The sequence below is a fragment of the Dermochelys coriacea genome, chromosome 2, assembly GCF_009764565.3.
Source record: "Dermochelys coriacea isolate rDerCor1 chromosome 2, rDerCor1.pri.v4, whole genome shotgun sequence".
NCBI classification, from domain to species: domain Eukaryota; kingdom Metazoa; phylum Chordata; order Testudines; family Dermochelyidae; genus Dermochelys; species Dermochelys coriacea.
The window spans coordinates 216,241,953-216,269,639 of NC_050069.1; the positions used below are offsets into that span (position 1 = coordinate 216,241,953).

General features: G+C 39.9%; 1 protein-coding gene across 1 annotated transcript in view; it reads left to right on the forward strand.

Annotated features, from left to right (window-relative positions):
• DGKB (diacylglycerol kinase beta) overlaps positions 1–27,687 on the forward strand; it is a 519,697-nt gene that overhangs the window by 146,757 nt on the left and 345,253 nt on the right. The window contains 4 exon segments of the mRNA XM_038392537.2: positions 12,379–12,532; positions 16,693–16,833; positions 22,549–22,598; positions 26,521–26,595. Coding sequence (XP_038248465.1) covers positions 12,379–12,532; positions 16,693–16,833; positions 22,549–22,598; positions 26,521–26,595 — 420 coding nt within the window.

Below are 27,687 nucleotides of genomic sequence, written 5' to 3' on the forward strand. Positions count from 1 at the left end.
ATGGTTTGAAACAATCTGACTTCCACTGTTATCAGCTTAATCCCTTTCAATCATAGTTATTCTAAAACAGTATATTATCCCCCTTTCCCAAACCTGCATGGTAACTGTAATTTCTAGCTGTCTCCATTGCAAACAGTCTGTTCTCACCTTTATGTATGCACATGATAATTGTATTTGTGTTATCACTTTGGCTCTGTTTGCACTACCACTTATGTTGGTATAACTTATGTCACTCGGGTGTGACACACTCCTGAGTGACACAAGTTACACTGACCTAAACAGTGCTGTGGGCAGCACTATGTTGGCTTCTCCCACTGACAGAGCTACTGCTGTGGGTTGGGGTTGGATTAATTAAATCATGTATTAGTGTAGCAACTCTACCTTTCCTGCTGAAAACTATAAATCTCATGTGCTTAAATAATTACTACTGGCCAGATTCTTCTCTGAATTAAGCAGATCATGATGTAAATCCACAAAGGTTGATTATGTAACTTGAGATTTAAACCAGCATCACTGAGATCAGGTTTTATAATCTACATCATTTGTTTCTTTATCATTTCTCATGTTATCGTAATGCATGATTTCATGCAATGACACTTTTTTGCATAAACATAATTCAGGCATAGGGTTGCAGTGTGACCAGTCCTCAGAACCCTGCGTCACTGGAACTGTGAAGATTTTCCATTCTACTCTAGTGCATCCTGTTGAATTGACTTCTTTGAGGAGACAAACCATTTACGTTAAACATTGTGAAGCTTTGTTGTCCTTCGAATGCTTCTTCATGTCGATTCCATTCTAGGTGTGTGTGCGCCCACGTGCACAGTTGTTGGAGACTTTTGCTTTAGCATTATTAGTAGGTTCAGCTGTGGAGCCTCCTTAAGTGCCGTACTCATGTGTTGGTATATTAGGCATCACCGACCCTATGCTCGCTCGGCTCCTTCTTACCACCCAGGACGGTTGGTTGGAGTTCCTAGTCTTGCATCTCAAGAGCATTAGCGGTTCTTTACAGCCATTGTCTATCTTCTCTGTATATAGTTTGTAGGTACTTAGTTAGTGGTTAAGTTAAGTGTTAGGTTAGTTTTATAGTTAGAGTCCCAGCTGGAACTTCACCCCGGAGCGGGCATACCCAACTCTCCCAGCTTCAAACCATGCTTGTCATGCAGCAGGCCAATGCCTATTAGTGACCCCCACGACAGCTATTTGAAGTGCCTGGGGAAGTCCCAGAGAAAGGACAAATGTAGAATCTGTAAAAACTTCAACCCTTGAACGCAAAAGTAGCAGAATATCCACTTGAGGGCCCTCCCTCCTGGAAGCTGCACTTTGCCTTGCATCAGAGCCCTCCCACTCAGAATGCATGCCAAGCACCTGGGCATCGGTGAGGAGCACATCGCTGGCATCGGGCTCCACCCAGCACTGTTTCCCCCTCTCTAGTGCCTAAGAAGCGGCAAAAGAAGAAGAGGTCCTTTGCCCAAAGCCCATGTCAGACCATATGCCCACCCCTGGGCTTCACGGGGGTACCACAGAGATTGGACCCCCCCTAGCCCAGCCAGGGATCTGCCTCCGCCTCCCGAGAGCGGCAGGGAACTTTGGACTCTTCTAGGACCCTCATTGCCAAAAGCAGCCCTAGCGGCTAAAGAACAAGTATACCAACTGGCACCGCAGACACCGCACCAGGCAGTAGACTCAGCTAAGACCTCGACACTTAAGGGCAAGCTGATTATTGGACCATCCCATAGGTCAGTAGAGCACCCTCAGTCACCTGATCGCAGGCATAGATCACCATCTCTGTGGCCTAGAACCCCAGCACGGCATCCTAGATCTCTGGTCAGAAGACCCAGGTCCCTGACATGCTTTCCTCCTACAAGACATGGGACACTGAAGTCAAGGCACCAGTCCCCGTACCACCGGTACCAGTCCTTTGCCCAGACGGTCTCCCAGACACCGGTCCCCACTGGGACAGGGTTGCTCCCTGTCACTGCACGGGTCTCCTTGCCCCGGTACCATTTGTCAGGCAGGCGCTGATCATCACCCTCGCCTCACCAGTCACTGACCAGGATCAGTTGGCAGACCCAGGCCTTGATGGCTCCTCCCTGGTTACTGGAAAGACAATGATCTGAGTCGGACTGGGAGTTCAGCCCATCAATCTCATAGTCGCTCACCTCCCCGGGGCCAGGAATGCTTCAGCAGATCTCCTCAGCAGGACATTTTCATCTTGACACGAGTGGTCCCTCCATCTGGAAGTGGTCAGCTTCATCTTCCACAAGTGGGGAACTCCCGAGGAGGACCTGTTCGTGTCCAGGCAAAACAGGAAGGGCCACATTTTCTGCTCAGTTTGGGGGATTGGACCTGAATCTCATGCTGTCATGGCTCATGGGATCCCCCTTTGAGCCTCTGGCTTCCTGCTCTCTCCTTCTCCTGTCCTGAAAGGTTGGATTCCTGGTTGCAGTAACATCTGCCCACCAGGTCTCTGAGATTAGGGCACTCACCTCGGAACCGCCCTATATGGTCTTTTACAAAGATATGGTCCAGCTGCGGCCACACCTGGCATTCCTGCCCAAGGTGGCTCACAGCTTCATACAGGCCTGACCATTTATTTATCTGTCTTTTTTCCAAACTCACATAAGTCGGAGGACGAGCATCGGCTGCATTTCCTAGATGTCAGGAAGGTGTTAGCCTTCTACATTGAAAGAACAAAGCCATTCCGCAAGTTGATGCAATTGTTTGTCACGGTGGCCAACAGGATAAAAGGTCTTCCAGTATCCACTCAAAGAATTTCTTCTTGGATTACTGCCTATAATCACTGCTGCTATGATCAGGCAAAGCTACTGCCTCCTGCAATTGTAACCTCCCATTTGACCAGGACCCAGGTCTCTTAGTCAGCTTTCCTGGCCCAAGTGCCTATCCGGGACATCTCTAGGGCAGCCACCTGGTCGTCCGTCCATACATTCAAGTCCCATTATCCTTTTACCCCCTCAGGCCCAGGATGATGCTGGATTCAGTAGAGCAGTACTGCAAGCCATTAGACTTTGAACTCTGAGCCCACCTCAGAGGATACTGGTTGTGAGTCACCTAGAATAGAATCGATATGAGCAAGAACGCAAAGAAGAAACAGTTACCTACCTTTTGTAACTGTTGTTCTTCAAGATTTGTTGCTCATGTCCATTCTATTACCCACCTTCCTACCTCTCTGTTGGAGTTGCCGGCAAGAAGGAACTGAGAGATCGGCGGCACCTAATATACCAACACATGAGTGCGGCACTCAAAGGAGCGCCACAGCCAACCCTACGGATACCACGAAGGCAAAAGTCTCCAACAACTGTGCACATGGGCATGCACACACCTAGAATGGAATCGACATGATCAACACACATCTCGAAAAACAACAGTTACGAAAGGCAGGTAACCAGTATTTATTTATTTTTTTTATTTGGAAATACATAGGGCAAAATTTTGGCAGCTGTATTCACATGGGCATGTAATAGAAAATTCCTCTGGAGAGGGGACTCATGAGCCAGAGTTTCTAATACATTATCTGGCACCAGAAAAACCAGCAGACATGTCACTCTGTGTGCGCTCCTAGAGTGGCAACATCTCTGTGTGTGTGGTCTATGCATTGGTGTGGCAATGACAATTATGCATCTTATCCTGAATATATGATTTATGTTCCTAGTAGGAATATGTTCAAAAGATTTTTAGTTACAAATGCCAATGCCATTATCTGCCACATAATAGGAATCCAATTCTAGCTCATTTTGGTGCATATTAACTCAGCAAAATCACAATTATTGTGTTCCTGTCCATAGACTGTTCCCAAGAAGCAGTGCTCAAATATGCAAGGAGAAGTCTATGTATGAGCACACACTAATTCTGATTTTGCTGTGCTAACACCTGCACCACAATGGGCCAGAATTTGGTTTCTACTGTGTGGTAGATAATGACATTTATATTTGTAGCTAAAACCTTTCAAATATATTCCCTAATTTTATTTAAAAAACAAAAAAAACCCTAAATACTTAATTCAGGAAATGCTAAGAGAACACATTCACCTCAATACTCAAATGCAACTCTCAGTAAGGGCAATCTCCATAATAAATTTCCACATTCTACCCCTATCCATTTCCACACTAGAACAGTTTAAAAAAAACAAAAAAAACAAAAATACTCTTTCAACTTCTGTTTTAATGGGTAATGTCTATTTTATTAGCTCTCTTCATACTCCAAAACAATAGAATAACATTAGCATCTTTTCCAGACCAAGGCTCTGCCCAAAGTGTGGAAATTTAAGAATGATTTAAAAATTGGGCTTATATTGGAAATTCTTAGGCAATCTTAACTACAGCTGTGACTAGTGCTCCAGCTTTAATAACGTATACTTCTGAGAGTACTAAGTCTGTGCATAGCAGTGCACCTAGACCCTGCAAAGTCTTGTCCTGTGACATCATAACATTTTTCAAGTATTGGGCCCATATAGTGTTTTAAAAAAAAATGCTATCACCATCAGTAGGTTAATACCAATTATACTATACGTGCTTGGGATCAATTGGAGAACAGGCAGGTTAATGTATAATTAAACAAGCACTTAACTGAAAATTGTATTTTAACATCGTCGTCCTAATAATACTTGGAATGATCTTGTTTACTGAAATAAACATATATTTCATGAAAATGTGACAGAATGTGTAATGACTTTTATTTTCCATTTACGTGACAATGGATACAAAGGGACTTATGTTGAAATACTGCATACAGTTTTGAAAAAAAAACAACCAAGGGAGTATGATGATATTTTAAATATTATTTGTATAAAGATAAATTCTGAAGCACTAGATTGTACCTAATCCCCTTTACTTGGACAGTGAGTTGGTGAAGAGTGTCCAGCCCTTTCTGTAGCCCACCCACAATAGTAGCTTTTGTGCTCAGGTGAGCAAAAGACAACAAGTTTCTCCTCTGCCCTCTCCCTCATAGGGTATATTTGGCGAGGGCAATGTTTCTAAGCATAAGTAAGGGATCCTCAAGATGCTTAGCTTAGGTTAGTCCTAAAGGACACATAGAGCTTGTGCTTTACAACAACTTTTATTACTTTTTGGAAGCTAAAACTGCAATTCATTGGTTTGTGTGTATACTTTCCCTCTTTAACCTTGTAAATAACTCTCATTTCTTTTTCCCAGTTAATAAACGTTTAGTTAGTTTAATATAGGATTGGCTACAAGTGTAGCCTTTAGTGAGAGATCTAGGGGTAAGTGACTGGTCCTTTAGGAATGGGAGTAACCTGAATATTGTTGTGATTTTTGGTGTAAGGGATCATTTATCACAAAGGTAGGCTTGCCTGGGTGGCAAGAGCCCATATGACTCCACGTTAAGGCTGTTGTGGTGGCTTGAGGAGTTCACACCTGATACTTGGCTGGTGAAATCTAAATATAGAACTCACAGCCACTTTGGGATTAGTGCCTTGGTTTGTAAGTCTGCACTGAGGTTAGTGCTCACAGTCATCAGCCATTCCAGATAACTTGACAAAGAACACACCTTTTTTTTTTTTCAGTGTAGAAATGCCATTACATGTCCCTACACCAAATGCTACAACAAGTAAACGGGAGAACTCCAGGAGTTATTTTACCTCCCTCTGGGGCAGTTTGGATCCAATGCAAGTCCATTTAGCCCCAATAAAATTACGTATTGTGTACAAATGTGTAACTGTCAGATATTAAATGTTATATGCCATGATCAAAAACTCTTACTATTTGTCATTAAGAAAAAAATCCACAGGGGAGCAAAATTTGTCTAATGGCCATATCGTGTTTTGAATGTAGAAATCCCATTTAAGTCAGCAGGAGTTATTTATGCTTAATATCCGGATATAGCTAAAGCTGTATGAATATGAGAGCCTTGTGGCATTTGTTCAGTGCAGGAGTCTCTGTCAGGCTAAGTCTTGTTAATATTAGTTGGAGTCACTTACATAAATCCTCATATAATGGAACAATAAATGTCTCTGAGCTCTACACTTCCATGTGCTGTGAGACATGGAGAAGAGCAAAAGTAAAATGGAACAGACAAGCTACAAAACAGCAAGAGAAGGAGTAGAGCTAAAGCATCATGTTTCCTCATTCCGATGAGCCTGTGGAAGTGCCCCTATTATCAGTTCTGCTCTATGGGGGACAGATGCAGGGAAGGGACAAGGGCCCAGCCACTGTATGTTGTGTGCTGCACTTTAGGGCTTGTCTACACTGGCACTTTACAGTGCTGCAACTTTCTCGCTCAGGGGTGTGAAAAAACACCCCCTTGAGTGCTGCAAGTTTCAGCACTGTAAAGCACCAGTGTAGACAGTGCACCAGAGCTGGGAACGACTCCCCTCGTGGGAGTGGTTTTTTTAGAGCGCTGGGAGAGCTCTTTCCCAGCTCTATGCTGCGACTACACAAGCCACGTTGAAGTGCTTCTGCAGCAGCGCTTTAACATTGCCAGTGAAGACGTGCCCTTGAAGACCCACACGTATTCAGGCAGGTACCAATGATAAAGTTAATGGGCAAAGATGTGTTAATTTCTATGTCTTCACTGTCAGAGAAGGATCTGCTTCAGAAATGTGGAATGAGGAGCCAATGACTGTATGGATCCTAAAGGAGCTGCTCTTTATAAACTTGTGGTTATTAAGAAGGGTGTTTTTCTTGAACTGTAATTTTTATAATGAGGAAACATCCTATTATTTTGCATAACCATGCTACCTCTCCACATTTATTCATATAACCTCTTTTGCTATGAAAGCACTAAAATAAAGTAAAAATAAAATGATGCATCAGATTTTAAAAGAGGGTGGGAAATCAGATTTTATCAATAATTTATATACTTTTCAAAGAGAACTGGAAAATGGAATTGTTTACCACATTAGTAATTGAGAATATGATTGAAAGTGGCTAGGGATTTTTAATACCTATGCAATCTGACATCCCTTTTAATTTTACAGCTCTGTTGTATACAAAGTTGGCTTTCTTAACAAATATAGATTCAAAATGAGCAAGCAACTCAGAATACATGGTTACAACCACCAGAGGCCTGTCCAGCTTCAAGCAAGTTGGTAAGGATGAGAACACAACCTTTCTCATGGGTAGCCTTTTCTGCACATATTAGGCTTTTTGTCAGGATCCCTGTAGAGGGACTTCCTTCAAGGTCTTTTCTCAGCCTTCATAGTGAACTCGGGCTAGCCCTTATGTAGTTTCCAAAAAACTTGTCATTTGTACCACAGTCTATTTCCACTTAAAAAAAATATCTGACAGCTGCAATAGATGCACTGATAGCTCCTGCTTGGCTTTTTCACGTGGCTAGACAGCTTCATAGGCAATTTGGAAGCACAGTACCTAATACAGATTCTGGTGTGTGGAACCAGAATACATTTAACCATGGACACTTCCGTTCCTGCATATTTGTATATAATGTTGTCTGCGCATGTATGTATGTGACAACATGGTGCTTTGTATTTTCAATTTCCTGTCATCTCTTCACAAGCCAAAATCTTCAAAGATTTTGCACCATCACTTCTCTGTGATTTTTTTTGAAAGTGTAAAATGGTGAAACCATGAAATTATGAACTTGAGGTGGGTATGAGAAGCCAGTGTCTGAACAATGAATTGAGCCCTTGGAGTGTTCAGTACTTTAAATCACAGGAAAGGAAATGATGGAAATGTTAGTGCAAAGATTTGTGGAAAATCTTCCACTAGTGTTTCACAGACCTATCAGATACTAAGTTGTCTGCAAATATTAGTTTTGAAATGCACAGCATCTGCAGGCTGACTTTTGGGTGCACTGTTTCCTTTTCAATATGAAAATGTTGTGCCATAATATCTCAGTATGAATATTTTTTATCAGTTGTTTTTTTTACATACCAGTAGGTCACTTGATGAGCTAGAAGAAAAGAGACAGGAGTAACATTAGAGAAAAAGAATAAATTGAAAATTGTGCCTACGTATGTCCGACATTCCTACTTTATCAATTCATTAGTCTGTTGGGGTGGCACAGTGGGAGGAGATCCCTAGAGTGCAGGTGAAATTTGTCAGCCCACAAGTCCTCAAATAAAAATAGTCTTTGCAGAAAATAGCATCTGACATCTTATGAACAGATCTCTCAATTGACCGTAGGAATGTACGAGATTGCAAGACAAGCACAGATCTGTATTTAAAGTTTGCATGCTCGTCTTAAATCACCTGTAGTAATAACAAATGTCTTTGGAAGATGCTGGTATGAAGATGCTGGTAAAGCTTATATGTTTGCATTGAGGATAAATTGGCTTACAACTGCATATGTCTTACAGTATCTGAGAAATTAGCTTAAATGTGGACAATATATAATGTAGTTTTTAATTTATTTTCATATTATGTGGCATGGATCAAGGTGTAGCTTTGTATGTTTATTGTCCGATATAATTTAGTTTTCTGGTAATGATTTTCTTACTGCCTTATGGTAAGGCAACTGTAAATAATATGAGCCAGATTCTTGGCCTCATTAAATCTGATTTGCACTGTTTCCATGCATAAATGCCTACCTGAGGGTTCCTTTAGCATACGGTTGTCCTTCAGTGCTGTAGAAACAGGCATAGCTGTCCCTACACTATTCCTCTTTTTGCACTTGGTTCACTGGAAGCTCCTGTGACAAGCTGAGCTCTGGAACTGAGGTACTAGCCTAATGTATGTATACTTATTTATTGTATCTTTTATATTGCACTATTTTCATGTTACACGGAAATAGTTTTGACCTGGCATTAGCCACTGTCAGAAAACAGGATACTGGACTAGATGGACCGTTGGTTTGACCCAGTGTGGCCGTTCTTATGTTCTAGGGCTTTGTGGTTTTGGACATGTGCTAATAACATCATGCATCTGGGATGATGTTGTTATAGTGCCGAGGAGCCCTAGTCATGGGCCCCACATTTGTGCTGGGCATTTGAGGAGGGATTTCAAGGAGGATGGTGAGGTTGCTTTGTCAATATTTACAGGGAGTGCCTCTGTCACATTCCGGAGCAGAGTCCAGGTCAGTGAGGGGTTGTGGCACTGCCTGCCCCGCAACTCTGGGTGCCTAACAATGGTTTGCTGTTGTAGCTCCCAACCTGGGCCACACACAAACAGCCTACCCAACATTCAGGTCTTACCCTGAATGTCTGTGTATAGTTGCAGACCTGGTCCAGCAGCTCTGACTCCAGCAGCCAGCCAGCAACACACCAGTCACACGCTGGCTTGCACAAGGCTTGGTTACTATTTGCAGGATGATCCCAACACACTCCAAGTCCCGAATTTTCCCAAAGTTGTGTTTTCTTCACTGTCCATCACTCTTCTGGACAGTTCAGATATTAAAGGTTTCTTGCTCCTGTAAAGAGTTAATATTCAACAGTTTGCTTCTTTAACTGGAGTTACCAAACAGTTTAGTTTAAACACAGCACTGGATTGCCTTAGATTTAAAAAACAAACAAACAGTTTATTAACACAAGAAGATAGGATTTTAAGTGAATTCAAGTATGAGATAAAGTTAGAAATGTTTACCAGCAAATAAAAGTGAAAACACATATCTAAAAGTCTAAAATTTAATCTAGCAAGTTTTGGTTTAAGGCTTTAAGATGACCTTTCTCACCCCCAGTCTTCTAGCAAGATGGTGACTGACCCTTTCCTTGGTCAGGATCTCTTCCAGAAGCCCAAAGATGCTGGTGCCTTTGTCTTCTTAGAAATAGAGAGAGATATCTCTGGGTTCTCTGCCCCTTTCACTTATAGTCCAGTCAAACTTTGAAGTATATTCTTCTGAAGCAAAAGTCAAGTGGTAAAGGAGGCGTCATGTTTTTTCTTCCCATCTGTGTTTGGTGAGATGCAAATTTTGGCTTGTCTCCTTCCATTTCCTCTCCCTACTGTCTCATGGACTCTGTTTACTACTCATATGTAAATTGGGATAAACACACATTTCTTTGTTTAGGATAGACCTGTTTAACAATTTCTGCCTGGGAAAAAGTGTCCCTAGCATCTGTTTTGCCAGAAGCTGGGACTGGGAGACAGGGGAAGATCATTCACTTGATGATTTACTGTTCTGTTCATTCCCGCTGAAGCACCTGGCATTGGCCACAACCGGAAGACAGGATACTGGGCTAGATGGACCATTGGCAACGACCAGTATGGCTGTTTTTATGTTCTAGGGCTTTGTGGTTTTGGACATGTGCTAATAACATCATATAGGGGGATTTCATAACTTTACATATAATGTTGCTACATACATTTCACCATGGTATTATTGACCAGCAAATTATTAGTTTTCAAATGATACCTCACAAGGCATATTTTCTACAAAGATTATTACAACAGTGTACAGAGTGTGAATACAGGTGTGCTTGTGATCACAGCCTCCCAAGCATGAGGGGCAACATGGGAAAAAGCACAAAGGTGCTTATATGAAAATTTAATTTGACAGTGGAGGCTGGCATCTTGGGCCAATTGGAGGTGGGAGTTGACATCTCAACAATGAATGACCCTTAATATCCACATCTCAGCAGTGCATTTTAGTCCTTGGGCTCACCATAATTTGTTCAAAGTAACTCTAGAATCTTGCTGCTTAAAATATTTAAACAGACTGGTTTATTTTAAACAACAGTGTCTGCTTATCTTTATTATTTCAGAAATGAGAGGCAGAATGTCTTACTGGCAGACGTATAGCAATATAGTATGTGATGAAGGGACTTACTTGGGGGCTAGTAGATTTGCAAACCACAGGTGCTACATTAGTTACAAATGACTTCTGCAGCACCAAAGTATCATTATATAACATTATAGCTTGATTCTTCAGTACTTTAGTGAAAAATCTCTAGGTTATTTGTCCTGTTGACTTCAGCCATATTAGAGGTATGAATAAGTTGTTTGCAGTGTAAGTGTAGCTGTGTTGTTCCCAGGATATGCGAGATACAATGTGGGTGAGCTAATAATTTTTATTGGACCAACTTCTGTTGAAGAAGGCAAGATTTCAAGCTACATAGATCTCTTCAGCTCTGGAAAAGGTAATCAGAGTTGAAAAATGTGCACAACAAAAACTTGCTGAAGAGGACAAACGTTGGTGTTGGTGCTGGGAGAGCAGGTGGGAGCGTGCGGCCTAGGACCCCTGCTGCTGCTGCTGGGGAGTGTTGGTGGGGCTGGTAGGCTCCCTACCCAGCTCCACTTGGCTCTCCGGAAGTGGCAACATGTCCCTCCCTCAGCTCCTAGGCAGAGGCGCGACCAGGGGACTCCGCGCGCTGCTCCTGCCCCAAGCCCTGGCTGTACAGCTCCCATTGGCCGGGAATCGGGAGGCAATACGCAGAGCTGCACCTCTGCCTAGGAGCTGAGGGAGGGTCATGTCACCGCTTCTGGGGAGCCCCCCAAGTAAGTGCTGCCCAGAGCCCTCACCCTCTCCAGCTCCCCTGCCCCAGCCCTGAGCCCCCTCCCCCACCCAAATTCCTCCTGCTGCTGGTGGCAGGGGGAGAGCGTGGTGGCCGAAGAATGCCCCTGCAGCAGTAAGCTGCCCGAGCTCCTTAGTCAGCCCCGGGTCAGCCACACCGGCCGCTGCAGAAGTCATGGAGGTCCCGGAAAGTCATGGAATCCGTGATGTTCGTGACAGACTTGCAGCCTTATTTATGATATAGAAACAAAGGCAGGCAACATAATTTATCCTTTATATTAATTTTAAAAAAATGATGAGCTGCTTTTTTGATATTATCACTGACATAATAATATAACTTCAGTGATAAGTATATAATTATGACACTGTAATTGTAATATCTCAAAATCTTTTGATCAGTTCCATGCCATCTTTTATCTCAGAGTCACTCTATATTACTTAATAGGATAAAATGTAATTGTGAGCTTTTACTGTTCATTTAATAACTGATATTACCAAAACAAAAGCAGCAATATAGGCTGATTAGTCTCTCCATTTTACTTTGATGTAGAATACAAGAACAAATTAAATTAAATGGCAAAAAACACAAGGAAACTTTTTTGTTTATATAATGCTGTATAGTCAATGTGAAAAATTTTGCTATTGGAAGTCCTCAAGACAAATGGATTGTTTCTCATTTACACTGAGGTCCCTTTACAGCATTCTGGTAGTGTAATGGAGCCATAGAGTGAATGTAATTTACCAGATTTGTATAAATGAGCCTTAGAGTAAATAAGAATCAAGGCCAAATACTGTAGGTGGAGTTTTGAAGGCTGTGAATTTTTGAAACATTAATAAAAAATGGTTGCTATGTGAGTTAAAACAGTGTGATTGCCATATTTTATAAATGTATATTATTGAAGTTTTTCTGCTGTTTCAACTAATAACCAAAATTTATTTAATATTAGACTTATCCTGAAATGCCAGAAGTTAAAGGTGTTTTTTTTTTTTTAACTTTAGACAATTGATTTAGAAGGTTTCAGGCTGTTCATGAAGACCTTTCTGGAAGCTGAGCTGCCCGACGATTTGAGTGAACATCTCTTTACATCATTCAGCAACAAAATCTCCCATTGTAGTCCCTTAGTAAAAAACAAGCCCCAACTCCTACCAGGAGGTAAGTAATCAAAATAATACTGGTGTAATGAAGACTGATCTATTTTAAAGAAAAATATCTACATGAGAAATTGAAAGTATAGCAGTAACATTTGTTTCTAAGAGCCATATAAGTATAGAGTTCTAGGCAGTGTATTAAACTTGTGCTTTTATCCAGGACTCATGTTGTGATCACGTGTTTGCAGAATTGGGGGAAGTATTCCATTAAACCTGTTTTTCAAGGCTGTGCTGTGTTGTGAAGGGAGAATGAAATTAAATATTTGCACTTTATTAATCCACAGTCACCATCCAGCTGAGGCACCAAGTGGACTAACTTTGCCAAATTAAAACCTATTCAATTTCCAATCTTACGTGGCACTGCTGACTATTTTCCATGTTACTTAAACACCATTTAGGAAACCACAGTTCCTGTAGCAGGTTCCCACAACTCCTGCTTGATGCTTTGAAGCTTCCTTGCCCAATTACTTCCTCCCCTGTAATTGACTGGTTGGGCTGCTGCTCCTACCCATCCTTTCCATTGGCTATTTAAGATAGCTGTAGTTACTATTGATCTGCCACATTTCCTCAAGCAACATAAGGCCCTTGTACTCATTGAGTAGTTTGAAGTTTTTCTGCCAGTTTGCAGATTTTTATTAAATATGATTGAGTTCTCAGAGAGGATAGAGCATCTCAAAAATATATAAAAACAGAAAAGTGTAATAAATAAAACAAAACACCAAACATCCACTCCCCACCCCCAATAAAAACAGATAGACTTTTACTAAACTTCACAAGAAAAATTAGGTTTAGTGTAAAAATAAGCCTGAGATATTTCAGTGCACACAGTAATTATTTTGAGAACTTATAACTGCTTGGAGAAACTAAATAAGTTCCCCAATCCTGAAACTACTTATTCACAGGCTTATTGAAATCAGTAGGATTACTCATGGCAGTAAAGTTACATGTGTGTAAGAGTATGCAAGACTGGGGACTGTTTAATATAATTTTAACCATTAGCATAATGCTATATTAAGTGCCTTGTAGTCTCATCATTGATACTTATCAGAATGCTTGTGCTGTTATACCAATAAAATAAAAACCAGCAAGATCTTCTTAAAGGGGATAAGACAAAATGTCACATTTATGTGAATACAAAAAGAATCATAGTAGGCAGTCAGTTATAGCTATAACATTTCATTCAGTTTCTCTCTCTCTCTCTCTCTCTCTCTCTCTCTCTCTCTCTCTCTCTCTCTCTCTCTCTCACACGCACACGCACACACACGTTCTGCAAATTTGTTATACTTACCAGCCTACAGGTTGCTCATGCCAAGTTACTGGCCAGGTTCTTCAGTTCTCCCATCCTTGAGGCTGTTGGGTGGATTCCAGTTTGCTCTCCGGAGGTCATCTGGTTGTCTCCACTCTGCGCATTCTTTGGCCAATCGATACTGAACTCCTAGGCTGGCACCTCCCTGATCATTCATTTATTATCTACACCAAGCATCCATCCACATACATCCTCTGTCTCTATTTTATTCACAATTGTTAACAAAACAAGATAAATACAACAAAAAGGTGTGGAGTTTCTGTGTGCTGTTTCTGTTGTTACAAAGTATCGCTTTGAGTCTCTGTTTTAGGATGTACTAACACAATTAGCAGCTTGCAAGTTTCACAGAGAGGGAGAGAAACAGTAACAACAACAACAAAAACCCAAGAGATCTCTTAATTAGCAATGTCCTGGAATTTAAACTATGGGGAATCAAACTTACTTGTGATTTTAATACAGAACTTCTTTAATATGATCCAACAGTGTAAGCAGTTTTCTACTGTGTAATTAGCCTTTTGCTCCTGCCTGATTTTTACAGTGGTGTTATAATCCGAGGTTTCTAACGTCACAAATTCCCCAGTGTGGAAGCAATTGAGATTCATTGGCTGGAAGGAGTATATGACATTAGTGAGAGCATTACTGGAATGCTGTGTCCAGTTCCTGGGTCCATTTTTTAAAGTAAATGATGGGAAATTGGAAAAGGTTCAGGAAAGAGCTACAAGAATGATATGAGGTCTTTACAATCTGCCTTACAGAGATTAAAGAAGATCAAACTGTTTTGTTTATCCAATGGAAGATAAAGAGGTAACTTGATCATGGTCTATAAATATCTCTAGGGGAAAAGACTTTTTGATAGAGGGCTTTGTAATCTCGCAGACAAAGACATCATCATAAATCCAATGGTTGGAAGCTGAAGGTAGATAAAATTAGACTAGAAATAATGTGAGGGTAATTAACCATTGGAACTGCTTACCTAGGGATGTGGTGGAGTCTTCATCACTTTGGAGTCTTTAGTTTGGGATTGCATGTTTTTTATAAAGGATACTCTCTAACTCATCCAGAAGTTATGGACTTGATGCATGAGCCAATTGGTGAAATTTTAGGTGTGGTGCTATGAAGAAGATCAGTCTAGATATCATAATGGTCCCTTCTGGCATTGAAATCTATAAAATGTGGTGATTCTTTGGGTGTCAGAAAAAGAGGACAGGACACCTTTAAGGCTTCCTACTGCTCTTGGATTACAAGGGAGTGGGAAAGGGGGATAGAGTTACCTCATGGAGCCAAGGGGGAAATAGGAAGTAGCTGGACTAGGGAGCGGCACTGACCCATCCCCACATTGGGAAAGGGGACGGTATTTATACCCCTGCATTATGGAACTCTCTCAATCACTGACCAGAATCACCCTTTTCCCTACCCAGGGGATCAGAGTAGAACCAGATTTTATGATGTTCCCTGTGCTTGCACTAGTTGCCTTTTTGGGGGGGACTGAGAAGGAATTTTTACCTGATCACCAGATTGACTGAGGCAGCGTGGGTTTGTGTTTTTTTTTTTTTTTTGTCTTCCCCACAAGAGGTTGGTGACGTCACGATGTTGCAACTTAGTAAGTAACAGATGTGGCAGGTGTTCCAGTACAGGTAGTCATTACAGAAGGGATACAGTTCCCTGATAAACAGGAATTGGAAGTGGATTTCGGGGATTGCTGAAAGGCAAATCCTTCTCACCTTACTCACTCCAGTAATCCCATTGAAATAAGCAAGGAATACAATTTATGAGATGAATGTAGAAGATAGTGGGATTCTTTTTCCATTAGCTACAGTAATTATTTTAGCCAAGAAAAATATGTGTGAGAGAGAAATTATGTAGGCAGCTTATCAGTGAAGAACCTGTTCTGAATGAATTACACAAAGTCTTTAAGAACAGTTAATCCTTTTGTTAAGATTCTCTTTTAACATTGCCAACGTCAGTGAGAGACATAATAAACCTCCTTAATTAGAAACTTTTATGATTCCTCTCTGGGTTGTCATGTCCTCCTGTTGTTCACATCTTAACTTGGGGCTTGATCCTGCAAGTAGTCACACATCTTTGGGAACAGTCCAACTAACTTCCGAATTGAAGCATGAGGATTGGCAGTGCTGAAATTTGTATTTTACAAATGTTTTCTCACTAATTTGGCTCAATAATAATTGAAATATTTATATTAAAATTGGGATATTTATTTTCATAATATCTAGTGGCAGGGATTTTGACAGTTTGTTTATTTGTTGCTCTGACACGTGTATGACTCTGCCACTGGCCAGGGTACAAATGTAGGTGGCATGAAAGAGCATTATGTGGCAGCAAGCATCTTTGAATAGGGAGCAGCTTATGAAGCTACATAATTTAGAAGGCCCATGGAGCTTCTACAGGGCTGCTGTACTGGAGGCAAATTTGGGCTGGATTGTGACAGCACAGTGGGGAAAAAAAACAATAACATATCCACTAAGTGAAATAAGGGTATTCAACAAAAACTACTGCACAGTCAAATGACAACAGATCACCCTAATTGGAAAGAAACTCAGTGAGTCCCAGAATTCCTTTCTTTATTTCCAGTAGCCAGGAAGAGTTTTGCTTTACCTGTGTATTTTATTGTTTTAGTCCTCTTTTGTGAGACCTATAACACTATCTTTATCTTTATTCTGTTTTTTGGGGTAAATGTGAAATAAAACTATAGATGTTTCAACTGTCAATTGATCTATTTATCTAAATATTAATTTAACCCCATTATATCTTTAAGGACTATAATGACATGCAAGAAATCTGGTTTTGATTCTCTATTTATTTTTTTGATAAAGATAACAAAGCATATGTATTATTTCCAGGTTTGAGAATTAATAAAGGTACCACTACATCACGACCTGCTGCTCCTGCAAATTTACATGTACCAGATGTAATCCAGTTGAAAGACATTGTTTGCTATTTGTCTCTGCTTGAAAGAGGAAGACCTGAAGACAAACTAGAATGTATGTATATAGTTTTTCGTATCTGAGGAAAAAGCTGCTAAATTAAAACAAAATAACAAAAGCCCCTAATAATTTGCTAATACATCCACCTGACTATAATGCTAATAACAACAGACATTGGTTTATTTTTAGCTTTGCAAACCTGAGCTGTACGCAATCTTGAGGAAATTCTGAAATGGAAATTTCTGGCTCTAAATTTAAGACTTAATGAAGTGTGTTTTTTTTCTTAAAAAGTGACACTATAAAAATGGCATAGCAGAGTTCTGCATTCTTGTGTTTAGCTGATTTCCATATCAAGTTTGCTCAGTAAGTTACAAGATGTATTTTTTCAATTTCCAGCCTCAGTAATTGATCCTGAACTCTGACAAACTGGGTTCTTTCCATCTTGCACATCATCACTAGTAATATAGGCTCTGCAGGCCAAATTATCCCCTCAGATACACTTGCAGGACCACATTTTCTCCATCAGTCATACCTTTGAAAATCCACGTAAGGCTAATGAGGATGCCTAGGGATGCATAAGTGTGAGTGTAGACAATAGGACTTGCAGATGTAGTTGAGATTTAATATGGCCCGTATATACTATGTTGCTAGTGGTTATCAGCAAGATGGAAAGAACCCAGTTGTGTGTCCAGGTGAGTCTGTAGGGCTAGCAGTTAGAAAATATGTCTTTACTTACAAACAAAGGTCTCAGTTCAGAAAAGCAATTAAATATGTGCTTTAAGTTAAGCATGTGCCTAAGCACCTTTCCTGAACAGAAATGCTTTCCTCAATCAGGACCTGAAAAGCTTGATATGGAAATCAATGAAACACAAAGAATATAGAACCTCACAGAGTCATTCTTACAGTCAGTTCTTGGGTTAGACTAACACATAGGCTACATCTACACTTGGAGTTGGGGGTGTGATTTCCAGCTTGAGTAGACATACTCGCGTTAGCTTTCATTGAGTTAGTGCTCTAAAATAGTAAGGTATCTGGGGTAGCCTGGGCATTGTCTAACTGCCCTTAATATGTACCTGTGGGGTTCAGGCAGGTTTTTGCTTTTGGCTAGTCCATGCCACATCGCTCTCCACTGCCCGTGCTACCATGGCTATGCTACTAATTTTAGTGTGCTAGCTGAATGAGAGCTAGTGCAAGTATGTCTGCTCAAGCTGGGAATCGCACCCCCAGCTCCAACTATAGACTAAGGTCCTTGCTGTCCTTACTGAGGCAAAAGTTGTATTGATTTTGATGGGAGGTTTGTCTCCATAAGAAATGCAGGCCCAGAACCTGATAGTGTACCAAAGGTAAATATTCAGTATCACTGCTGTAAAAATACAGGCATTAGACTCTATCTGCTGGAAATTTATATTCATTGCAAGTTTAATGACCATGTCTTTTATAAGCCTTCAAGTTTTCTAGACTATAGCTAGTGTATAACTACAGCATGCAAGGTCCTAGTCCTGATAACATAGGGTTAGTGGGAGTTTTGCTGAGTAGTGACTGCCCCAAATTTCCCAATATCATAGTACTGGTATCGTATAAGTGCTACAATATTCCAAGGTTAATGATGTATTGGATGCTTCTCTGCAACCCAAAACAAAATCTGTGGATTATGTGTTGATCCCATGAATAGGAAAATCTAAATTCCTAGGTCTTAATTCAGCAGACAATACATTGAGCCCATCCAAGTGGCAGACTGTGTAGGCCCTTCCAGAATCCTAAAGCCCAGATCCTCACCTTCAGATCCACATACAGAATGCGAGAAAGCTGCCTCCACTGATCCTAGGGATCTGGATTGTGGGAGAGGGTAGTGACCGGGGTGCTAGACCCCGGTCAAGGATGCACATCTCCCTTAGGTCCTGCAGAGGTTCTCCAGAAAAGATGTTGCAGTCTGGGGCTGTATTATCTTCTGTATGCAATCTCCTTTCCAGAAGCTGCATTGCCAGAGAAATCCCTGGTATTAAGATTCCAATGGAGCCCTGCTGCCAGGGAAAAGGGATTTGTCAGGAACCAGAGGTGCTCCAGAGGCACAAGACCCCTGCCCAGATGGTAGTGTCCTCTCACCAGTCCCTTGCTATCTACCAGCTTTCAGAATAAATCCCACCCTGACTGGACAATGTGGAGAATTGTCTGTGAGGGAATTTTGTGGAAATTTCATGCCCTGGGGCCATCTGCCACAGAATGCAGTCCAATAATTTAAATCACAGCCCTTGCAGTATAAAATTGTTCTTAATACTGAAGAGATTTGATTGTGATAATTTATTTGGGATGGAGATAAATGTGTAATCTTAATGAACATCAATTGACGCATCATGCAGAATATAATCACTTGCTACAATGCTATAAGAAGTGCTTTGATAAAACACAGACTCCAAGTGCAAGAGCACAGAGTATTAAAAACAGGTCTATATGCATTTTATATTAAGTTATTTGGAATGTTATCCTCATACACATTACAATATTTACATAAAACCACTCAAAAATCTATTCTAATGTAGATGTAACTGTTTTTGCTTCCTTGAAAGGCTGTTTTTTGATTATCAAGATTTTATTTGCTGTTCTATTTTTCTTCTACTACAAAGACTGGTGCATAAGGGAACCTGATTGAGAGATTTGTCGTAATTAATAGCATTTGAAAATGACAGTGTACATAATTCAACTTTTTTTTAATTTACAAAAAAAAACCCTGTAAATAAGTAGTTTACATATGCTTTGGATGATCTTTGGAAATTAAAATTAATTGCATTGGATAAGCATATACAGCAAACACTGAGATTATATATTTTTGGTTATCACCTTCAACAGAGGAAAAATTTGTCCATATGGTCACAGTATATTTCACCATGTAAATTAATGGTATTTACTAAGAGGTCCTGATCCTGCAAACATTTAAGTACTCAAGTAACTTTACACATGAGTAGTCTTGTTTGTAGAATCAGGAACCAAGTACTTACTAAAGTGAAAACATTTTAGAGTTAAATAATGCAGTGGTAGAATTAAATACAAAAAGAGTAGCAGAAAAAAAGAAAAATTAAGAGGTGGATTGATTTAACTGTGCCCATAAAGAAGTCAATGGTTCTCCCATTGTCTTCTGTGTCAGCAGGGTTAGATCAAAACTGGATGCTTTTGAAAATCAGATACAAGACACACAAAGTAGTGGAGAAGTTATGCTTTCAGATACAATTTGAAATACAATGGAGACCCACTGAGGAAGAGAGATAAAAGTATGATATAATTAATGTTTTTAATAATTGGTTAATCATTTGTTATAGATTGCTATAAAGTCCAACAAGTCAATAGGTTGCTTATAACCATGGCTTACAACTGTTTATAAAACCTTCTTCTGATGTACTTAAAGCCATCTTTAATGCTATTAATCATATCTGTGATGTGCTTAAAACATCTATTAATCCTTTATAAACTATTTATAAATGGAATTTTACTATAAAGTGTTATCCAAAATTGTGTGGTGGATCGGAGAAGAATATAATACTGATTGAAGAATTGAAGTTCTACAGATTAATATTGAATACATTTGTGTTAATCAGTTTAATTCATCCCTGTGCAGAGGATACTTAAATACTAATTTGAAGACCTAAGTGGGAATTAAATCATGTATGGGCCTGATTTAATCTACATTATTTAAAATTGCTAACATTATTGGGATTTTGCTATGTGTTATAGCTATTTATTGATGCTTGTATATCAATAGTTATCTTTGTCTTGTACAGAGATACATATTTTCATGATTAGTGCATTTTACTCTAGTACCATGTGTTAAAACTTCGGTGTTGTATAAAACTCTCCAGCTGACGGCACTGCTAGAGACTGCAGGATTTAGTATGAAATCCATTCTGGGAAGAGAAGGGGAATGGTGAAACAGTTTTCTTACTTTGAACTGAGAACTTTTAAGAAAAATATATTTTTCTTTAATTTAAACATTATCTGATGAGTCTCTTTCAGTTTGGGAGATTCTGAAAGGTTTCATAAGTAAATCAGTTTCCTCAAATGTAATACAAGTGGCTGCTCAATGGATGAGACAATAAAGACAGACACATTTATGCATGGGCACTGTACCTTTTCAGAGGTTGATGGTATACGATGTCTTTACACTCGCTATAATAAATATTCCATTAGTTACAGAAAAGAATATGTGAGATGCTGCCCTTAAGATACTTACACTCACAAGGGACCAAACAGTGTACATTAAGCACTATCTATGTGGCAGAATGGAATTGCCCTCGAGCACCAATTCAGGAAAGCACTTTCATGCATGCTTACGTTCATTCTGTTTTCTGTAGTAGAACTAACTTATGTGCACGCTTAAAATTAAGCATGTAATCAAGTGCTGAATAGGAATGAGCTCTTGAATTGGGCCCAGATATGTAAACAAAATTTCAGACAATAAGACCAGGGAGATGCTCTAAAGCTATGTCTACACTGCACTTTCATCGGTAAAACTTTTGTTGGTCAGGGGTGTGAAGAAAATACATCCCTGACCAACAAAAGTTTTCCTGACAAAAAGAACTGGTGTAGACTGGTGCTCTGTCGGCGGGAGAGAGAGCTACCGCTGCTCGTTGGGGGTGGTTTTATTTTTTCAGCGGTAGAGCTCTCTCCTGCCGACAAAGAGTGGCTACACTGTGGACCTTACAGCAACGCTGCTGTAGTGGCACAGCTTTGCTGCTGTGAGGTGTGCAGTGTAGACATAGCCTAAGAGACCATTACAGTTGACTTCAAATGGAGAAGAATTGTGTCCAGTAGCTCTATTTTATATATAGGGCCCTACCAAATTCATCGTCCATTTTTGTAAATTTCACCGTCATAGCATTGTAAAAATCTTGAATTTCATGGTTTAAGATATTTAAATCTTAAATTTCATGGTTTAAAAACCAAGAATATGTATTTTTAAAACAGCAAAATATAAACATGTAAAGTCCTTAAGACTCAGCATTCCTCTGAACTGGAGGGCGCAACCAAAAAGGGGGTTGCAAAGCTATTGTGTGTGTGTGCGTGGGGGGGCTTGCGGTATTGCCACCCTTACTTCTGCGCTACCTTAAGAGCTGGGTGACTGGAGAGTTTCGGCTGCTGGCCAGGTGCCCAGCTCTGAAGACTGCACCGCCACCAGAAGCAGCTCAGAGGTAAGGATCTCATGGTATGCTGGCAGCAGTATTGCCACCCTTATTTCTGCACTGTTGCTGATGGCAGCTCTGCCTTCAGAGCTGGGAGCCTGGCCAGCAGCCGCCAAACACCAGGCCAGGCCAGCAGCTGCCACTGGCTCTGCAGGATAGGGGTAAAAGTACACACAAGACCAGATTTCATGGGGGGAGACCAGATTTCTGAATTTGGTAGAGTCCTAATTATATACCAGTATTGTGAACTCAGTGAAACCGGGAACATTTTACTTTGCAGGTATGGAAAGTATATTTACTATTGCATTCAGCTGACCTGAAAATTAATTTCAATAATTTCCATGGGTACAATTAGCTAATGAGTAAGCATTTGTAGAGCTGCTATCATCATAGTGGACTAAAAGCACAGTGAGAGTGCAAGAGGAGGCCAGCAAATTTTCTAACTGGAATCCTGTTTTCTGTAGATATAATCAGGATCCCAGTTTCGAGTCAGATGTTAACTCTCTGTCTTGCTCTTGAGTTAAAGGAAAATGATGTATGTCCTTACATTTTTTCTAATTTAATGGTCCTCTTTTTTCTTTTTTTTTTTTTTTTTTTTTTTTAGTTATGTTTCGCTTGTATGACACAGATGGAAATGGGTACTTGGACAGTTCGGTAATTTTATTTCTATTGACATATTATACTAGCATGAACCATAACAGTGTATTTGTATGAATCCATGCAGAATGCACACTTTGGATAAACACAAGTAATAACTGGGTATAATAAAAATATTTGTCATCCAGGATATTTTGAGGCTACTCCTAACAATTTGTCCTTCTGCTGAGCATATCCACTTCCCCTCAACTATAGTCAAATGTTGAATCTCTCAATGTGAAATCATTCTTCTGATTTTTAGTTGTAACGTTTTACTGCAGGAGGCAACTTAATTCAGCTCCCAAAACCCCTCTGTACTTACTGGGAGCTGTACATGAAAGAGCTATTTGTAGGGTTGCATTGAGAGGGAAGAAAGGTGAGGCTCAACTTTCTGGGAGAAGGTAATAGCAGAAGATGAAGGGGAAAGGCCAGCATGTTCAGAGAGGCCAGGAATGAGGATACATTGTTAAAGGAGAAGTTTAGGAGTAATGCCTGATTATACAAGAGAACATTAGAGAGATGTTCAAGAAGCGTGTGGCTTGTGGGCAGAGCTGGTGCTAGGCATAAGCAGACGAAGCAATTGCTTAGAGCCCTGAACAGCTCAAGGGGACCCACTGTTCACTTTTTATTATAAGACCTTGCCTTTTTAGTATTGTGTTTTGGGGGGAGCAAAAATATTCCTGCTTTGAGCCCCTAACAGGCTAGCACCGGCTCTGTTTTCAGATATTGGGAAGGAGCAAAGACTAGCAAATTATTGGAAATGGGGATAGGGCAGGCATCTTTGTCTTTTGCTTCCTCCACTCTCCCCCACCCCCCTGAAAAAAGGGGAGGAGAGAAAAAAGAGAGATTGGCATATAGGAGGAAAGAAGGTAAGGGGATATATTTATAATTAAACTGGTACTGATAGTGTTCTGGGCAACTGGGGCTTTTAATAAATATCAGCCAACTAATGTGTAAGGGATAGAAAGTAGATCATAGATTAGTTTCTCAAAGCTTCTAGCACCCTGTAGAATGAATGTGAAGAGGTTCTATTTTCTTATTTCAGGCTGTAACAGTGGCTGTAGGGTTAGAGTTCATCTCCCCAGCTGTTACACTCCCCTCTCCTCCACCTACCTACTCAGACTTTATGTGCTGGAGTGGATTTGACTCAGTGATATGAACAGACATTTTCCAGTGGGTGAACACCATGTTACTACAATTCAGAAGAGAGAACCAATTTAAATATGCCTTTCATTGAATTAAGTAAGGATCAGTGACAGCTCAAAGGAGAGAAGATGTGGTGCCCAATGCTAATATACTAGTCAGAACATAATATACAGTTGATCTTTAAATTTAACTCAGAAGAAATTGTATCCCTGATTAAAACATCACCCTTCATAAAGGATTATTAAAGCACTCTTGGATGTTAATAAAAATTTTAATCATGACAATGTGAAGAGTTTTTGGAATGTAAAAATCACATTTTAAGGACTAAGCAAAAGTAAGATTATTCAGGAATATAGTGTCCTTGTTTCTCCACACTATTTCTTCTGCCTTGTTCTTGTAAGTTTTTTCAAGAGCACACACACACAAAAGAGGCTGGAGAGAGGATTAGAGAGCCTTCACTAAGTTGGGTTCTGCAGAAAACGTACATAACTGCAGAAAAATATTGACAGGAACTCTTTCAAACATTGACATCTAAAGTGTGCGTGTAAAATCACCATGAGTAGCTCCCATTGTGTGTGTTTGTGAGCAGTTGTGCATCCAAGCATGCATCCAGTTGCATGCACAACTACTGATTTTGTGTGTATGTATTTTGCAGGTGCAACTTTGATGCCAGTGTTTGAGAGTTTGTTCCAAAAATTTTGTGGCCAAATTCACGTTGCCTCTTGTTCATAAGAAAGAAAAAAGGAGGGTAAGCATGGTACAACTTTTGTACCTTATTTCTAGCTCCCCTAAACCCATGGAATTCACACTCCATAGATGCATTCCAGGAGGAATCTGAGATCAGAAAGTATAGTATCTTTAAGTGTGTGTTACTTGAACCCCTGTGTGCCCTTCCTTGCTGGCATTACTTTTTGGCTGCACGTGTAGGAAGTGGTGGTGGTGGCGGTGGCGAGGGAGGCGGTTATAGGAACTCTGGGGGTTTGAATAATGTTGCAAAATAATGCCATTTTTGTTGAGCCTTACACATTATGGCCATTTTCTGAAGTACTGACAACTTGGACTGCAACTGGAATTGAATCCTCAGCACCTTTAAAAATAAAGGCCCCATAGAAATAATTGTAATAATAGTATATATTCACTTGCACTCAGTTTGAGAACAGTAGTGAAGAAGGGCTGAATGTGTCCCCTTCTCCCTTCCTCCCCCCCAGCCCGACATGCATGCTTTTCTTATGGATGCAATTTATACTAGGCCTGAGTGCTGAACCTAGAGCAAAGTGGCAGATTCTTAGCTGGTGTAAACTGTCATAGCTCCATTGACTTAAGTTTACAGTAGTTGAGGATTTGCCCCCAGGTTTGTACAAATATCTAAATGGAAGCGTACCAAATTTACAATTACATTAAAACATATCCATATCTGCATAATATACATTACTCAAAAATATTAAAATATCATTTGCATACAGTAAGTTCCTGTGAACCTTAAACACTCAAGCATACCTTGATGAACCAAACCCATGGATTTAAATTAATGACATTCTGAAATGAAATCAGCAGGGTGGAGATAACACCGCAAATTTGAAAGAACATAGATTCATAGATACTAAGGTCAGAAGGAACCATTCTGATCATCTAGTCCGACCTCCTGCACAACGCAGGCCACAGAATCTCACCAACCCACTCCTACGAAAAACCTCACCTATGTCTGAGCTATTGAAGTCCTCAAATCGTGGTTTAAAGACTTCAAAGAGCAGAGAATCCTACATCAAGTGACCCATGCCCCATGCTACAGAGGAAGGCGAAAAACCTCCAGGGGCCTCTTCCAATCTGCCCTGGAGGAAAATTCTTTCCCGACCCCAAATATGGCAATCAGCTAAACCCTGAGCATATGGGCAAGATTCACCAGCCAGATACTACAGAAAATTCTTGCCTGGGTAACTCAGATCCCATCCATCTAATATCCCATCTCAGGGGATTAGTCCTATTTACCCTGAATATTTAAAGATCAATTTAATTTCCAAAATCACATTATCCCATCATACCATCTCCTCCATAAACTTATCGAGTAGAATCTTAAAACCAGATAGATCTTTTGCCCCCACTGCTTCCCTTGGAAGGCTATTCCAAAACTTCACTCCTCTGATGGTTAGAAACCTTCATCTAATTTCAAGTCTAAACTTCCTGGTGGCCAGTTTATATCCATTTGTTCTTGTGTCCACATTGGTGCTGAGCTTAAATAATTCCTCTCCCTCTCCTGTATTTATCCCTCTGATATATAACATGGTTCAGTGAGAGCCAATCCTTACTAGTCTCACTTCCAACAGCACAAATCATCCCAGTTAAGTGATGAGCATAAGTTATACCTGACCAAAGCAACCTGCAAAATGTGAGTTCAGGTCCTCCTTTTTCAATTAAAGATTTTCTTTCACCAAGGCCAAACATATACACACACACAAACCTCACCCTAAAATATTCCCTTCTTAAAACAATTAAAAGTAACCCTTTTATTCCACTTAATGGAGTTTTTAATGGATATTTATTTCTGATTCTAACTTCTGTTAGTAATTATATTGATATTTGAATATTTTTTACCATATACTTTGATGTATTAAATGGTTTGATGTTTAAATGGTTGTTTTGTTAAAATATACATTTAATATTTTCATTCATAGAGATGATACATCCAAATACGCTGTCAGTCTATATTAAAACAATTATAAACTATATATCTGAATTGTAAGAAAATCAGCCAGTATGGTACTGCATTAAAATAAGTTTGTTCTTTTTTCCTGCCTAGGAGCTAGAAAATATCGTTACTCAAATGATGCATGTTGCAGAATATCTTGAATGGGATATCACTGAACTCAGTCCAGTGAGTATTTTGTCAGATCATTGATGCAATTAATTCTGGAAAACGTTCTGTAATGTCCCATGAATATCTGTGATATTAATACATATATTGAGTACTAAAATAATAGTTATTACTTCTTTCTGGGGCTGGCATTCAGCCCTTTCCTACTCTTTTTTCCAATGAGGACAACGTAGCACGATGGTCATAAGTCTGAAATATATGCCCTCCACTAAAGTTTAAGGCTTTCTCCTCATTACATTTAGTAATTCACCTTCTCAATGTGCCTGGCACATAACTACCCAAAACCCATGAGAGGCGGGAACTATCATCTATGTACAGCACACCTAGTACAATGGGCCCCAAACTGCACTTTAGAAATCCCCATGACTCACTCCATAGTCTGCATTACTGCTCCATGACAAACCCTTAGATGCAAGCAACCATTTCTGGTGTTTTTCCTGGATTTATTAGCTAAACATTGATGTAATTTTTTTTTGTTTTTATTGGTGGTGTTTTATTGGTGCTTATCAGTCAAAAGCTAAAATCAGAAGCCATAAAAACAGAATTTAAATGATGCATAGGGCCTTGTGCTACCCTTGGCTCAGGGTGAATTTTTCCCTAAACTTAATCCTTCCATAGAATTCTAAGAATCTGTAATGCTACAAGGATGGTAATATGAAACTATGGTATATTATGTCACTTCTAGAGCTGAATAAAAATAGTAAGCATGTGTCACAAAAAATGATTTTCTTGAAGTTTTTGCTGAAAACTGGAAACTGTAATATTTCCAGTTCTCCCTCTCCATTATTTCCCTATTTATTTATTTGCTTCCCCCCAACCAAAACAAAATGGAGGAAAGAGGGAGGGGAATACAGAAAATACAAGGGTCAATGAAAAAATTGGGATATTTAATTTTTTTTGTTTCAAAATTTGAAAATGTTGAAAAAAATTTCCACAAAAATATTTTTTAAATGTGCTTTTTTAATTGAAAACAAAGTTTTACCAGTTATAATAAGGACCTAAGTATGGTTTGGGGGCGAGGGGAGGGATAAAATGACTTTTAAATACGTTTCTTCCAAAGTTGCCACATATGATACATTTTACTTTGCTTTT